At 34.5% G+C, this 16,808-nt stretch overlaps 1 protein-coding gene across 1 annotated transcript; it reads right to left on the reverse strand.

Annotated features, from left to right (window-relative positions):
- Nucleotides 1-1,931: 1,931 nt before the first annotated feature.
- Nucleotides 1,932-16,808, reverse strand: LOC128245710 (caspase-7-like). Its single transcript, XM_052963940.1, has 9 exons — nucleotides 16,656-16,808; nucleotides 12,501-12,661; nucleotides 10,929-11,130; nucleotides 10,414-10,508; nucleotides 6,955-7,155; nucleotides 6,371-6,590; nucleotides 5,594-5,836; nucleotides 4,673-4,782; nucleotides 1,932-4,503 (listed from the first exon to the last, which is right to left on the reverse strand). Exons 2-9 carry the CDS (start codon nucleotides 12,633-12,635, stop codon nucleotides 4,363-4,365), a joined length of 1,347 nt encoding a protein of 448 aa, XP_052819900.1. The 5' UTR covers nucleotides 12,636-12,661; nucleotides 16,656-16,808; the 3' UTR covers nucleotides 1,932-4,362.

Below are 16,808 nucleotides of genomic sequence, written 5' to 3' on the forward strand. Positions count from 1 at the left end.
GTACTGGTTCAAAAGTGGCATAAGGCTATTGAAAGTTGACCTTATAATATCAAATCATACTGGCTCAACAGTGACTCAATGCTATTGCACCGTGACCTTTTAATATCAATGGTACTGGTTCAAAAGTGGCATAAGGCTATTGAAAGTTGACCTTATAATATCAAATCATACTGGCTCAACAGTGACTCAATGCTATTGCACCGTGACCTTATGATATCAATGGTACTGGTTCAAAAGTGGCATAAGGCTATTGAAAGGTGACCTAATAATATCAAATCATACTAGCTCAACAGTGACTCAATGCTATTGCACGGTGACCTTATGATATCAATGGTACTGGTTCAAAAGTGGCATAAGGCTATTGAAAGGTGACCTAATGATATCAAATCATACTAACTCAACAGTGACTCAATGCTATTGCACCGTGACCTTATGATATCAATGGTACTGGTTCAAAAGTGGCATAAGGCTATTGAAAGGTGACCTAATAATATCAAATCATACTAGCTCAACAGTGACTCAATGCTATTGCACGGTGACCTTATAATAGCAATGGTACTGGTTCAAAAGTGGCATCAGGCTATTGAAAGGTGACCTAATAATATCAAATCATACTGGCTCAACAGTGACTCAATGCTATTGCACGGTGACCTTATGATATCAATGGTACTGGTTCAAAAGTGGCATAAGGCTATTGAAAGGTGACCTAATAATATCAAATCATACTGGCTCAACAGTGACTCAATGCTATTGCACGGTGACCTTATAATATCAATGGTACTGGTTCAAAAGTGGCATAAGGCTATTGAAAGGTGACCTAATGATATCAAATCAAACTGGTTTAACAGTGACTCAATGCTATTGCACGGTGACCTTATAATATCAATGGTACTGGTTCAAAAGTGGCATAAGGCTATTGAAAGGTGACCTAATAATATCAAATCATACTGGCTCAACAGTGACTCAATGCTATTGCACCGTGACCTTATGATATCAATGGTACTGGTTCAAAAGTGGCATAAGGCTATTGAAAGGTGACCTAATAATATCAAATCATACTGGCTCAACAGTGACTCAATGCTATTGCACGGTGACCTTATAATATCAATGGTACTGGTTCAAAAGTGGCATAAGGCTATTGAAAGGTGACCTAATGATATCAAATCAAACTGGTTTAACAGTGACTCAATGCTATTGCACGGTGACCTTATAATATCAATGGTACTGGTTCAAAAGTGGCATAAGGCTATTGAAAGGTGACCTAATAATATCAAATCATACTGGCTCAACAGTGACTCAATGCTATTGCACCGTGACCTTATGATATCAATGGTACTGGTTCAAAAGTGGCATAAGGCTATTGAAAGGTGACCTAATAATATCAAATCATACTGGCGCAACAGTGACTCAATGCTATTGCACGGTGACCTTATGATATCAATGGTACTGGTTCAAAAGTGGCATAAGGCTATTGAAAGGTGACCTAATGATATCAAATCATACTGGCTCAACAGTGACTCAATGCTATTGCACGGTGACCTTATGATATCAATGGTACTGGTTCAAAAGTGGCATAAGGCTATTGAAAGGTGACCTAATAATATCAAATCATACTGGCTCAACAGTGACTCAATGCTATTGCACGGTGACCTTATGATATCAATGGTACTGGTTCAAAAGTGGCATAAGGCTATTGAAAGGTGACCTAATAATATCAAATCATACTGGCTCAACAGTGACTCAATGCTATTGCACCGTGACCTTTTAATATCAATGGTACTGGTTCAAAAGTGGCATAAGGCTATTGAAAGGTGACCTAATAATATCAACAGGGGACTCTATTCGATCTGATCCATACCTGATAGGTGATATATGTAAAGACAAGAGCATGCGTAGCGACACAAATGCTTGTTTGTATTTTTATCCAGTGAAACAAGAGACAAAACTAGACGATAATTAAAGCTAGGTTTATAAGCCTTTATAAACATGTTAATAATGTCTCTGGCAAGATGTCTCAGTTAAATATCTTCAATGGTTTGTATCCATGGTTGAAATTTTCAGATGACCCTGACAATTACATCATCTTTAAGGATACTAATAAGCCATGTTCATATAGTGTAAAAGATTCTTATTGAAACAATCACAACAAGTCTTTGACATGTAGACAAAACATAATGTTAAAGTTACACTCTTATTCAAATGCATTACATACGCATGTATAACAAACATAAATTTTGATTGATAAACCTTTAACTGCTTACTAAACAATGCATTTATGGAAAATATTAATTTCTCATAACAAGATTGTAACAACTGTGTATTTAATAGCTGAAAACGCAAAAATGTTAAATGATTGGTGAGTGTTAAAAGATTAACTGTGATCTACTATTGATTCATAGGGAAGAAATCCTGAGTTTTCTGCAACTTTCTTTCAAATTAAATCAGTATCCTTCATAAGAACTATTTTCGACATTTATTCATCCCTTTTGATATATTAAAACAATTATATGGTAAATCTTAATTGAGAGTAAGAGTGCATCTTCAAGAGAAGTAATTTATGATATGAGGCAAGAAGATGAGTGTAAGTACATGGTACAGTCCAAATGTCCAATTATACTTGTACAACAATTAATACAGAATGAGTTCAACTTACAGTAAAACAGGTTTACTTTAAAGCATTTTGCCATTTAAATTCTTAAAGTGAAAATGATATTTTCTTTTTTTTCAACTTGTTCTTATGATGTTATATTATAGGTAAATCAAATTATTATCTCATGCTTCAAAGAGTTTTTGGTGAATAGTGTACATCTGATGTATAAACTAAAAATAAAATAAGTCGAACAATAATTTGCTGCCGGCTGTTTGAAAGAACAACAGTATATGAAAATAATACCCAATATATTTAAGAGATATTGTTGTTCTTACAATATAATGCAACAAATTAACAATAGTCTGACAACAAACAAGAAATGAGGACAGTTAAATACGTGCTATTGAGCGATATGACACAAAGTTACTGAGTGAGTTCATAAGTTATATTAAGTACTAGGTGTTTAGCTAGGTTTTAAAGGGCCGGGTGCTGCATAAGAGGAATATGGGGCATACTGAATCTGGCTAGGAAGAACCTGAATTATGAATTTGACAGAAAATGTTTGAGGTTGTGTTAAATTGAAGTAATATCAGGGATTAGAACTGCGAAATAAGTTTGTATTATACAAGCATATTATAAGTTAAAATCAAAGCAACAGAATTATCTGACAGACTTGGGGTGGACTATACCAAAAAGCTTGCTACCAAAAAATGACAGGGCTCTGCACCCTGCCTTAACTCTAGCTAAAGACCCAAGTACTGATTAAATCATGCAAAGTTTATAATGGTTAAAATACATGGGCTTTACAAACACATATGTAAGTTTTTTTGTTAGTAAAATTATGCTTGTGATGTTTAAACCTAGAACAATTATTTTACCTATGTGTAATACACACCACATACAGTTATAGCTAATGTAAGTTTCACTGATGCTTGTCATAACTTGATGGATAGGAATCCCTTTGATGTTATAAAAACAGCAAAGTCAATTAAAAGAGACGATATAACCCTAAAGGATGTCCCCTGGTATTTGGGGAATGGGTAAGACAAACCCTGTGTATTAGAATTTCTAAATTATTTACTGATAAGCTGTTTTGGACCGAAATTTAAAAAAGGTGCAATTTTTGTACATATTATTTAGCACTTTTCTGTTACTGAAATCCGTCCGGCAAAGTCAAAAACGGTCCAGACTGGCAAATTATCAGTCTGTAGAAATCCTCGAAAGAACATGTATTAAGTTGTTACATGTAAGATTTGGAGATGGTTTAACTGACACACCTCCGTCATGTTGCGCAGGTGTTAAACTATTTGAATCATACTTGTATTGTTAAATTCATTCACAGAGATTTAATCTTGATAACGTTCTCTGGAAATGTCATATTGATAATGTTCTCTGGAACTGTCATCTTGATAACGTTCTCTGGAACTGTCATATTTGTGAATAACAATGTAGTTCCGGGTATGTTAAAGAATAACATTTCATTAGGTCAGTTATATGTGAATTGATCTATGCTTTTTCAACAATAAACTTCTTATTCAAACTGAAAAATCATAATTGCATTAATGATTATAAGTGAGTAATTACATTGAAACTACAGCATTTATAACAAGTCTTCTCAGGTCTTCTAGTCAACTGTAAACTGTTCAACAATGACAATAACTTAACGTTGTACTTTTAATTAAAGCCCAAGTTGGAATAACTGTTATCCACCTTTTAACCAAATATTAAAAGACACATATTTTAAATATCAATCACTATTGCTCCTTCACTCCTCAACTGTCATCTACCACACCAGGAAAGAATAGCAGTTTTTTTGTGAGTGAGGACTCAAATCTGGCACACTGTGTGGCGTCCCGGGGGGCTAGGTGTCCTCGATCTGTCGATGTCCGCCCTATAGCTACAAGCCGATTGACCTGAAATTAAAGATTTTATGCTTTCAATTTATATTTTAACTTTCTGAACAGCACATTACATTACTTAGAAAAATGGCTTAAATATCAATGGAGAATCATATTGTAAATATTTTATCAATTTCTAATACATGGTTGTACAAGTTTTCAAAATTGCAACACATAGATATACCAGTGTCAGTAGATCGAGGATAGATTCTGTTGCAGCAAACTTTTGGAACACATAGATCACAGCCTGAATAAACCATGACCCAAAATGCTCATTCCGGAAGGAAACAAAATCTGAATTACAAATTCATTCACTTCAGCTATCATATTTAATCATGCAACAAAGAAATAACAAAAGTAAGAAAGTATAGTTGCAGTAAATATGTCATCCTTGCATTTGACTCCCAGATGGTTTGGCTTTATGTGGCATCAAATAAGAAACAAAGTACTAGTTATTACATTTAAGAGGGTTTACATATCTGCTAGCTGATGGCAGTCTGTACAATAAGCACAACCTTAGTATAACTAATCAAGAACATTAATCAGGCTAAAAAATGGTTTGATTAGGGTTACATCCATTTCAAAAACTGGTAATGTAGGTAGGACCGGAGGGAACTGAAGATTTACCCACCGTCCATCTGTCCGTCTGTCCACAAAAATCTCGGTCCTGGGATAACTCAAAAAGTATCACAGTTAGGTTCATGAAACTCAGTATGTGGATAGAGGGCAATATATCAAAAGTAGACATGGGTGATCTGGTAGGTTTAGCGGGTATGGAGATTCTCTTGAGACACGCTCATCCTTTTCACAAGGCTTTAAACCGGTAGGGGACACTTGGCGCCAACTGCGCTCTTGTTTTTATTAGGTTTTATATATTGTCATCATTGGAGAATGTTGCTAAAGTAATCTTCTGTTAAAAGCTTTCACACACACCCCAAAAAAATCATTTTTTACCAACTGACTTTAAAAATGGTAGTGTCGGTGCATATATCGTAAATGTTTTTGTTATTTTGGTCCTTATAAAAAGTCTTCATTGAGTATTGGTTGGAATAGCAAATAAGCTATCTGCCTTCCCTTTTGTCATATCTTCATAAAACTAACATACCAGGATGAGTGGCACATGCCACCAACATGTCCTGTTTTGAGGGTACACATCGTTCCTCAGTATTGCCCATCACCGCATCAGTTCTGTCAGTCGGCTCCACAACAACCTGTGGTCGGGGTGGCTTGGGGCCTGCATCTGGTTGACATCCATTTTTGAGGCTCACACTCTTCTTAAACTGTCTGGAGAGAGTTGAGAGATCCAGGCCTAAGTCCCTCGTTTGGTCAGATGTGCGGTCCACTTGGTCTTTCAGGAAATTAAAATGCCATGTATGTACATATATACAATGCTACAATAATCTTGCCAATTAAATGCTCAAATGTGTTAAATGAAGATTTTATGGTTATCTGCACAATGTGTTGGTGAAGAATAATCTGCATCACGTTAAATACAGTTTTACACATAATAGTTAGGAAATGAAATTATAAAACATATGTAACATATGTGGTAATATGATTATGATTTTACTCTCTGTATCATAAGCCATATCTTTTTTAACATAAACTAGACCTGGGGCCATAAATACAGTCTCAAATCCAAGTTGAGACTCAGGCTAAGAAAAGCACTTTTATTAAATATTAAAAACATCATCTTAATTCCATTATTAGATCCACAATTTAAAAAAGGAACTAAATTTAGCAAATTTCATCATCAAAACTCAAATAGTAAGAAAGCAACAATGAAATGAACAAAAGCTTTGCAGTATTGCCTCTTGAATCTCACTTCAAGACTTGAGACTGTTTGTAACCATGGCTACAGTTGTACAAGAATATAATTTACCTCCTTGACAAGCTTGTATAAAGAACAACTTTGGTTTCTGCATGAGATACGGACAATGTTGACCATCAAAGTACGATGTTACTTCTTCCAGTGTGATGACTCCTCCGTCTGTCCCATATATCCCCTCCCGCGTCCCATGGCTGCATATCACACATACGTAACACTCCATATCTCGTAGGGACATTTTAGATGATTCTTGAAATAAAGCAGTGGACATTTCCTGAAAATTATAAATAAAGAAAATCACATCTATTCTTTGGCCATACTCTGTGTCATTGAAAAGCACAGAAAATGAATATAATGAAAGAAAGACCAATTTTTAAAGAAAAGCAAAAAAAAAAATGAAGTACATTTTTTTTTTAGTTATCCTTGACTTTCAGAGAGCTTTGCTTAAATTCATAGAGAGCACTCTCAAAACAGGAAAGAAATTATGTCTGCATCATCTTGTTCTGTTTCACTTTCTATAAATTCAGGCTCTAACTTTTGAAGCTGGTCTGATAATAATGCACAAAACATATATTCAAAACTTTGTTTCAAGTAATATTGAGTGTCTTAGGATACTGACAAGCAGTTGCATGACTTACATCCCTCTTAAGATCTGTCTTAACATCAACTTGAAAGTGTAGTTGTTGAAACAGCTTTTTAAGGTCGTCTACATCCTTTTCTGTGCCGTAACGAGTCGCCAGTTTACTCCTTGCCACACCTTTCTCATCAAGTTCCATAGCAAAAAACATGTTCGATATAATAAAGCATCTTCCTCTGATCCGCTTTTTCATGTTGTACACCTAAAGTAAAGATGATAATTAAAAGAATATACAGAACAACCATAAAGCTACATAGTGCATTACATTTTGTAGTTGGTACATCATTTAGATTCATGTAAACCATGAAGCTACATAGTGCATTACATTTTGTAGTCGGCACATCATTCAGATTCATGCAAACCATGAAGCTACACAGTGCATTGCATTTTGTAGTTGGCACATCATTTTGATTCATGTAAACCATGAAGCTACATAGTGCATTATATTTTGTAGCTGGCACATCATTTAGATTCATGTAAACCATGAAGCTACACAGTGCATTATATTTTGTAGCTGGCACATCATTTAGATTCATGTAAACCATGAAGCTACACAGTGCATTACATTGTGTAGTTGGCACATCTTTTAGATTCATGTAAACCATGAAGCTACATAGTGCATTACATTTTGTAGTCGGCACATCATTTAGATTCATGTAAACCATTAAGCTACACAGTGCATTACATTTTGTAGTCGGCACATCATTTAGATTCATGTAAACCATGAAGCTACACAGTGCATTACATTTTGTAGTCGGCACATCATTTAGATTCATGTAAACCATGAAGCTACATATTGCATTACATTTCGTAGCTGGCACATCATTTAGATTCATGTAAACCATGAAGCTACACAGTGCATTACATTTTGTAGCTGGCACATCTTTTAGATTCATGTAAACCATGAAGCTACACAGTGCATTACATTTCGTAGCTGGCACATCATTTAGATTCATGTAAACCATGAAGCTACACAGTGCATTACATTTTGTAGCTGGCACATCTTTAAGATTCATGTAAACCATGAAGCTACATATTGCATTACATTTCGTAGCTGGCACATCATTTAGATTCATGTAAACCATGAAGCTACACAGTGCATTACATTTTGTAGCTGGCACATCTTTTAGATTCATGTAAACCATGAAGCTACACAGTGCATTACATTTCGTAGCTGGCACATCATTCATAATCATGTAAACCATGAAGCTACACAGTGCATTGCATTTTGTAATTGGCACATCTTTTAGATTCATGTAAACCATGAAGCTACACTGTGCATAACATTTTGTAGCTGACACATCATTTAGATTCATGTAAACCATGAAGCTACACAGTGCATTACATTTCGTAGCTGGCACATCATTTAGATTCATGTAAACCATGAAGCTACACAGTGCATTACATTTTGTAGCTGGCACATCATTTAGATTCATGTTGATTCATGTAAGCCATGAAGCTACATAGTGCATTGCATTTTGTAGTCGGCACATCATTTAGATTCATGTTAGTCATAAAGCTACACAGTGCATTACATTTTGTAGTTGGCACATCATTTAGATTCATGTAAACCATGAAGCTACATGGAGCATTGCATTTTGTAGTCGGCACATCATTTTGATTCATGTAAGCCATAAAGCTACACAGTGCATTACATTTTGTAGTTGGCACATCATTTAGATTTATGTAAACCATGAAGCTACACAGTGCATTACATTTTGTAGTTGGCACATCATTTAGATTCATGTAAACCATGAAGCTACATAGTCACTGAGTGCATTACATTTTGTAGTTGGCACATCATTTAGATTCATGTAAACCATGAAGCTACACAGTGCATTACATTTTGTAGTTGGCACATCATTAAGATTCATGTAAGCCATGAAGCTACATAGTGCATTACATTTTGTAGTTGGCACATCATTTAGATTCATGTAAGCCATGCAGCTACATAGTGCATTACATTTTGTAGTTGGCACATCATTTAGATTCATGTAAGCCATGAAGCTACATAGTGCATTACATTTTGTAGTTGGCACATCATTTAGATTCATGTAAGCCATGAAGCTTCATAGTCACTGAGTGCATAACATTTCATAGTTGGCACATTCTTTAGATTCACGTAAGCCATGAAGCTTCATAGTGCATTACATTTCATAGTGGGCACATCATTTAGATTCATGTAAGCCATGAAGCTTCATATTGCATTACATTTCATAGTTGGCACATCATTTAGATTCATGTAAGCCATGAAGCTTCGTAGTGCATTACATTTCATAGTTGGCACATCATTTAGATTCATGTAAGCCATGAAGCCTTATAGTCACTGAGTGCATTACATTTCATAGTTGGCACATCATTTAGATTCATGTAAGCCATTAAGCTTCGTAGTGCATTACATTTCATAGTTGGCACATCATTTAGATTCATGTAAGCCATGAAGCTTCATAGTACATTACATTTCATAGTTGGCACATCATTTAGATTCATGTAAGCCATGAAGCTACATAGTGCGTTACATTTCGTAGCTGGCACATCATTTAGATTCATGTAAGCCATGAAGCTACATAGTGCATTGCATTTTGTAGTTGGCACATCATTTAGATTTATGTAAACCATGAAGCTACATAGTCACTGAGTGCATTACATTTCATAGTAGGCACATCATTTAGATTGATGTAAGCCATGAAGCTTCATAGTGCATTACATTTTGTAGTTGGCACATCATTTAGATATATGTAAGCCATGAAGCTACACAGTGCATTACATTTTGTAGTAGGCACATCATTTAGATATATGTAAGCCATGAAGCTACACAGTGCATTACATTTTGTAGTTGGCACATCATTTAGATTCATGTAAGCCATGAAGCTACACAGTGCATTACATTTTGTAGTTGGCACATCATATAGATTCATGTAAACCATGAAGCTACATAGTCACTGAGTGCATTACATTTCATAGTTGGCACATCATTTAGATTCATGTAAGCCATGAAGCTTCATAGTGCATTACATTTTGTAGTTGGCACATCATTTAGATTCATGTAAGCCATGAAGCTACATAGTGCATTACATTTTGTAGTTGGCACATCATTTAGATTCATGTTCAGTCTGCAAAATAGCATTTTTAATTTGGGAGTCATTTGTTGAAAATTTGAAATCTGAATAGTTCCAATGATGAATGGGTTTGTTTTTTTTAAAGAATTTCCTTCCAGAAAATCAATATTGCTCACAATGTTCTAAATTCTATACTGCCTCAAAGTCATTTGACTATTGAATGCTCTAACTTTAAAAACTACAAGTCTGCTTCATGTTCTAGTAGTCTTGGATTTCCAGACTACTTGATACATGTATTTCACAGACAGTATGCAATAGGGTCTGAACCTCAGTAATTCATAGTCTTCTAACTAATCTTAGATACACATTAAAGCTTAAATCATTTTTATTTTACTACATACATTAGGGTTTCTCCACTGTGTTCGTACTTGGTCTCCATAAACATTACACGGTTTTACTTCGATTGCTGCTGTCATGTGCGCCTCGCTTGGCCATTCTAAAGAAAATAGTGAAGCCACTGATGTGATTAAAACTGCACACTCAGCCATAAAACATTATTTTTGGACAGAAATATTAAAATCTGCGATCTGATCTTTTCTCAGCAGTCTAATGTCACTGGTTTGCAGATATTTACGCAAAAAAATTGGCTCATTCTAAGACAAAAAATAAATTTAAAAAATGGTGAATCTGTGAGAGTGCAGCTCTAAAGCCTTTGTTCTACTCTCGTCTCATTAGGTAGAAATACCATTTTTTATGCTCATTTCTTTCAAATTTAACTTGGTATCCTTCATACGAACCATTGTTTTGGAGATTAATTTATCCGTTTTGGAATATTTAAACAATATTATTATTGTGGTTAATATTATCTTGGAGTAAGAGTGCATCTTTAAAATCAATTGTTATCCCCCCCCACTACCTGTTGGCAAGGCAACATCCTCCTGAGGAATGGCCACACCCCGGCTATGCCCATCCCCCATCCCAGATCCGCTGAGTCTTGCTGCTAGGTCAGTATTATCTGTAGCGTGCAACACTTCAAGAAATATTCCAAAGGCTCTTGGACCTCTTTTTGGAAGAGTGTTGATAATTTTCCGAACTTTGTCATTTGGTGTCTTTTGAGCCTGAAATATAACAGAATAAATCAAACAATAATACTTTATATACAACATATACAGTGTTTTTATTACCAATTATTTGAAAGCAGAATTCTTATTCATCCTAATACGTACTTTTAAACACATTGATTTGTCTTGACTCTAGAACAAATCAGATTTTATTTTTGCCCAATGCATGTGTCACCAACCCACACAATCTATACATTTAAAAGTACTCGTTCATGTTTTCTAGGGTCAGACATAAAAATATTGTGTGAAATTGGAACAAAGGCTTGTAACTATGATAAAACCTTAACAAAAGTTCAAATAATAGCTTTATGATTGACAGATATTTTTAAATGAGACATAAAAAAGCTCCATTTTATGAAAAAAGTAAGGCTTTATTTATTTTGTAATGTTAATTTAATGACAAAAATAGTTTTTAATGAGTATGTGCCAGTTGCTGGTTTTTGAATGGTATTAAAAGAAGTTTAAATACATTAATTAAAAAAATAATAACAATTGTCACCAATATCAAACTGTTGGCGAGATCCCCTAACATTAAACCATAATCTTGTATTTTTCAGAGATATATGTTTAACAGAGATATGTCCATCAATGTGCCTAACAAAAAAAACAGTATGAAAATTAACAAAGGTCAATAACTAAAAAAATACTGCAGCCAGAGTTATGGCACTTCTCATCATTGAGGTCTATCTGTATACATATGAAGTTTGAAGTCAATACCTAAGACTTTTTAAGTAAAGCTAAATAAATAAGTATATTACAAATGAACAAAGATAACAGAGTTTAATATACCTGTGCAGTTCACTTCTATTCAGTGTGCTTTATCTGTATATGAAGCTTTAAGTCAATATCTTAAAGACTTCATGTTATGCTCCGCACCAAAAACAAATGAAAATTAATAAGATAAATTACCGATAGTAAAAAATTCTGCACCAAGAGTTATGGTTCTTGTGCACTGTACTTCCCCTCAATAAGACCTATCTGTATATGAAGATTAAAGTCAATACTTCAAACATAAGACCTTTCAAATTATGCAGACCAAAGGGCAATAACTGAACAAATACCGCAGCCAGAGTTATTGCTCCTGTGCACTGCACTTTTCCACATTGAGGTCTATCTGTATATGACGTTTGAAGCCAATACTGCAAAGACTTTTCAAGTTATGCTTTGAACATGATTGCTTGTGCCCACTCACACACACACACATGCCTACCATTACCAGCCTAGATCCTCGTCATCTTACAGTGGGGGAGATAAAAGCCCAATGATGCACATGCTTGTCTCCATTAAGGCAGAGCCGTGCTTACAAAAAATAGACAGGGTGCAGCACCCTCCTTTAACTCTATGGCTAAATCCCTACAACTTCTTACCTCAATTTCTTGCCTCATGCCTTCTGAAAAAATTTCTTGCTCAAACAACCTCTCTGCCACCTCTATCGGGTTAGCTATGCTGTCTATTATAAATGTCCTGTTCTTCTTCAAGATATCTCTGTGTGACTGATCCATCGTGGTCCTTCAGCAGTTGTATGTACCTTTAACAATTTGGATATTTTATTTAAAGATCATGTCTTAAATATTCGTGAGTCTGAGAAATATACTAGATGTTCTTATACAAAACAAAAATCTATTGAAAGCCTTTATTATCTCATTTCTATAATCTTTAGCTTACTTGGTTAGAGAATAGAAAGCCAAAATAATCCATGTAAAGGGACACTTCCATATGTGATTGTATGCATTAAAGACCACTCGGAAACATATAAAAAAATAGATGCTAACATGTTTAATATATATGTTGTAGTTTAAAAGTTCAGATAACATCAAATGATTAAATATAGAAGAGAAAATGCTGCATGTCAAGATTGTAACATATCTTGGTGGCAGTGGTGGGATTATGACGTTTCAGAAGGAAATTTTTATTTATATATTTGTTACACTTGAATGTGATCTAATATTATAACTGCGATATCTGCCGTAAAGCTTATGGTTTGGCTTGACAACAATTTTAACACTACAGTGCAAGCTCACTATTTCAATTAAACAGGCAGGTTTCAACTTCTGGACCAGATTAAGTCAATTTTTAACCCTTGTCATCTTGTAGACTTGTACCCTCTATATTTTGGTCATTTCATAGCCTAGCCATGGTCATTTTGTACCCTTCTAAATGATTAACAGATAAAATAATGAGTTGCTAATTGAGCTTGCACAAGGTGCATAGTCCGAATAGTTGTACATGGACGGATTATATATGGTAAATCTATCAGGGATTAGAAGAATCCCATATTTAACGTCTATTATTTTATACGTAAGGTATTAATAACGGAAGCGAGACAAATCGGCCCCTTACCAAATCGGCCTACTACCAAATTGGCCCCTAAGATGTTTCGGCCCTGTTATTTCGTCCCCTTAATTTAATTGACTCGAGACGTTTCGGCCCCTTACTGAATTCTAACGGAGACATTTCAGCACCTTACTTTTTATTTTATTTTATATAAAGAACAAACATATAAATTTTCAAATTGTATTTCAAAAGACGTTGTACTTGAGATCTGTAAAGTCACAAATAGACATTCATGAAATATATTGATAAGATTGCAAAAGCATTAAAATCCAAACCCTTATCTTGAATATAAAATTTTAAAAAATATAAGAATATACTTTGTTAAAACTGTTTAATATAAATCAAATATAATAAAAACTTCAAAGAAAAATTGTCTTTGATCAATGCGTTCTTTGTCAGGCAAACTGTTGGTGTTGTAGGTGTGAAAAAGACTTTCAAAGACGTGTGAGTGTGATTGAATAAGTGTCTTTTATTTCTAAATGTTTTGTGTTTTGGACTTTTGATAATATTTGTAATGTCTGATCGGATTTGTGTATTGTGTGTGATAAGGTTGTGAGGCAACAGGCCATCACCTGCAATGAATGTGACAGATGGCAGCACCGAGTCTGCGATACAGGTAAGTGTTAGCAATATTAATGTTTTGTAGACAACCCTAAAATGTATAATAAATCTTTCAAGATATGGCTATGTATATTATTATAACAGCGAGTTATCCCATAATTCATGTTATTTAGAATAAAATGCAAATGTTACCAAATTATATCAAAGCTGTTGTCATTGACAAAAATGTTTATAACTAACATTGACACGTGGGCATTTGTGGACATGATACTTGAAACACACGCGTGTCTGACATGGTGTTATCAACATTTAAATATCTATATTAGCGGGTTTCTTTCATGTTTTTTTTCTGAAAATTACTGAAGTCCAGCTTAGTAGATGTCAAGGTGAAATTTCATGTCATAAAAGTATCAATAAATCTAGAAAATGCATGATTAAATTTAAAGCTACGTGGCCACAAATTCAATCGTTTATATGTCTTTCCATATTTTGATCATTCAAATTCAACTGGTAAATGTGGTAAACTGTTTTTCCATATACCTTTACGTTTCAATGCATATTAAAGTTTGACACTGTTCCCAGAATATAAGAAATCATTACTTAATAGTTGTGAAAACTACGCTTTTTAAAATCATCTTGTTTAGTTAAAAGAAGTATGTACCCTACTAATTTTAAATATAAAAATGCACACTTATTCATGATTACGTTTCATTGTTGTGGACTTTTTGTCATTTTTTGTGACCTGAGTGTAGACGAATAAACTTGTTAAGTGTCACAGTTCCAGCGCCTGACACCTGTGTGGAATGTGACAATTCGCCATAAGAACGTCTGTCTCAAAAAATATAACATCTTATAACTATCAGATTTCTTTTTTCATGAATTATTATCCATCTAAAAAGGTATCTTAGTTGATCAGAGTTGATAACTTCAAAGCATTTTTGGTATATCAAAACAATTGTATAAACTGTGGTGAATCTTGGATTTTGAAGCAGGTAGCCATATATCAAAATGACAAAATAGACATAGTCACAATATACATGCATCACGGTAAAAATGATCATATAAACTATGTAAAGAGATGGATGGATCATAATATATTTTTCTTTTAAAGTCTATGGCAGGCCCTCCGATCCGTTTTTTCCAGGGAGTCAACTAAATGGGTATGCCTTCCACTGGTGTCAGTCCGTTCTGCGCTACGTTTAGCACCTGTGGCTACAGGCCACTTATTAGCGACGAGCCTGCTGTTGAGGGGGTCAAAGATGGTCAAGCTTACGCATCATCTCGTGTCGGAGGTAGCCCTTGGCCGTCAGCGTCGACAGCGTTATGTAGACATTGACGCCAGGATAATGGCTGAGTGGGACTCATATGACTCGCATAAGGTCACGTGCGAGGAGTTTTTGAAAAATGTTGGTGCAATCTACGGCGGGCGATAGGTGCTTGATACAGTTTTTTTCCGTGGACTTTATGTAAAACAAATATCATTAAAACCTCTTTTAAATATTAGCAACATACTTAAGTATATTAGTTTGAAGATTATTTCAAGATTTGTTCGAAGTATAAAGATTTTTTTAACTGGATTTATTCTTATAAAAAAATCTCGTGAATAAATGTATAAAAAAAATATGTTCATATGTATATATGTGTTCAAGTAAAAAGTTATTATCTTTTAAATATATTTTAGTATCAATACCTTTTATGCATATTATATGGCTTTATGTCAATAAACATATCTCATTACAACTTCTATAAAAATAAAAAATGAAATTTTATGGTTTTTCTCTTATATTTAAAAATAAAAAACAAAATAAAAATAAGGGCCGAAACGTCTCCGTAATCAGGGGCCGAAACGTCTACTGCATGGGGCTGATTTGGTAAGGGGCCGAAAAGGAAACCGTTTCAACTAGAGGGGCTGATTTGGTAAGGGGCCGATTTGTCTGGTAGCCTGAATAACTATAACTTTATGGGTCAGTCGGATTCAAAGTAATCGAGTCCTGCGAAATTTATTATGCATCCTGCATAGTTCTGGCTTCCATAACTTTAATGTTGATATTTATTTTTTTTGATGTTTACAACACACGTTCAAAAAGGTAATAAATAACGTGTTCGCTGAAGTTCTTTAGCTAAAACAGAACAGAAAAAACTGAAGAACACTATTGGGTTCGTACAGCACAGTCGGAAGTTACAACCTCATAATCGTAATTGTCCTTTTGAAAATACCATAGATGACTCACTGCTGACAAAATGATGACTGACGTAATACCCTTATTACTGATCAGTTAACAGTTGACAGTAGTTTCATTTTAAAATACTGTACGTAATTTTAAAATTTCTAAACTGATCAACAATAAATCAGGGGCGTACCTAGGCATACTCCAATAAGCCCAGGCGTACAAATGAATTAAGAATACCGAGAAATGGCCGGTAAAAAGTCCCAAGTCAGGGGATATCGGTCCCGCTCCAACCCCATATATCATATAGGGACCAGAATATAGAAATACCTTTACTTTTTTAACGGTGTACTGGCGTACTTTTCAAAATGCTTCAGGTACGCCCCTGTCAATACAGTACTGTATATGTTTATCGATCATCTGATATATTAAAAAAACTACTTTTGTGTTGTTACTTACCTTATTAATGTATAGTTAGTCAATGACTAAAGCAAAACTTCTTAAAAGCATGGCAAGATTATGCCTAAAACTCTGCGAAAAAGAAACAAGAAACTTTTTTGATTTGCGATTTCTACATGAAAAAATAATATTTTAGTCTCCTTAAAAGAGTTG

Source organism: Mya arenaria, chromosome 9 (genome assembly GCF_026914265.1).
Source record: "Mya arenaria isolate MELC-2E11 chromosome 9, ASM2691426v1".
Lineage (NCBI taxonomy): Eukaryota > Metazoa > Mollusca > Bivalvia > Myida > Myidae > Mya > Mya arenaria.

Bases quoted from the DNA above. Each gene is read 5' to 3' on its own strand.
- LOC128245710 (XM_052963940.1), bottom strand. From the start codon at position 12,635: ATGGATCAGTCACACAGAGATATCTTGAAGAAGAACAGGACATTTATA. The intron at 10,509-10,928 runs GTAGTGGGGGGG...TATTTTCTTTAG, and splicing joins GGATGTTGCCTTGCCAACAG to AATGGCCAAGCGAGGCGCAC. The intron at 7,156-10,413 runs GTATGTAGTAAA...TCTTTACTTTAG, and splicing joins CACAGTGGAGAAACCCTAAT to GTGTACAACATGAAAAAGCG.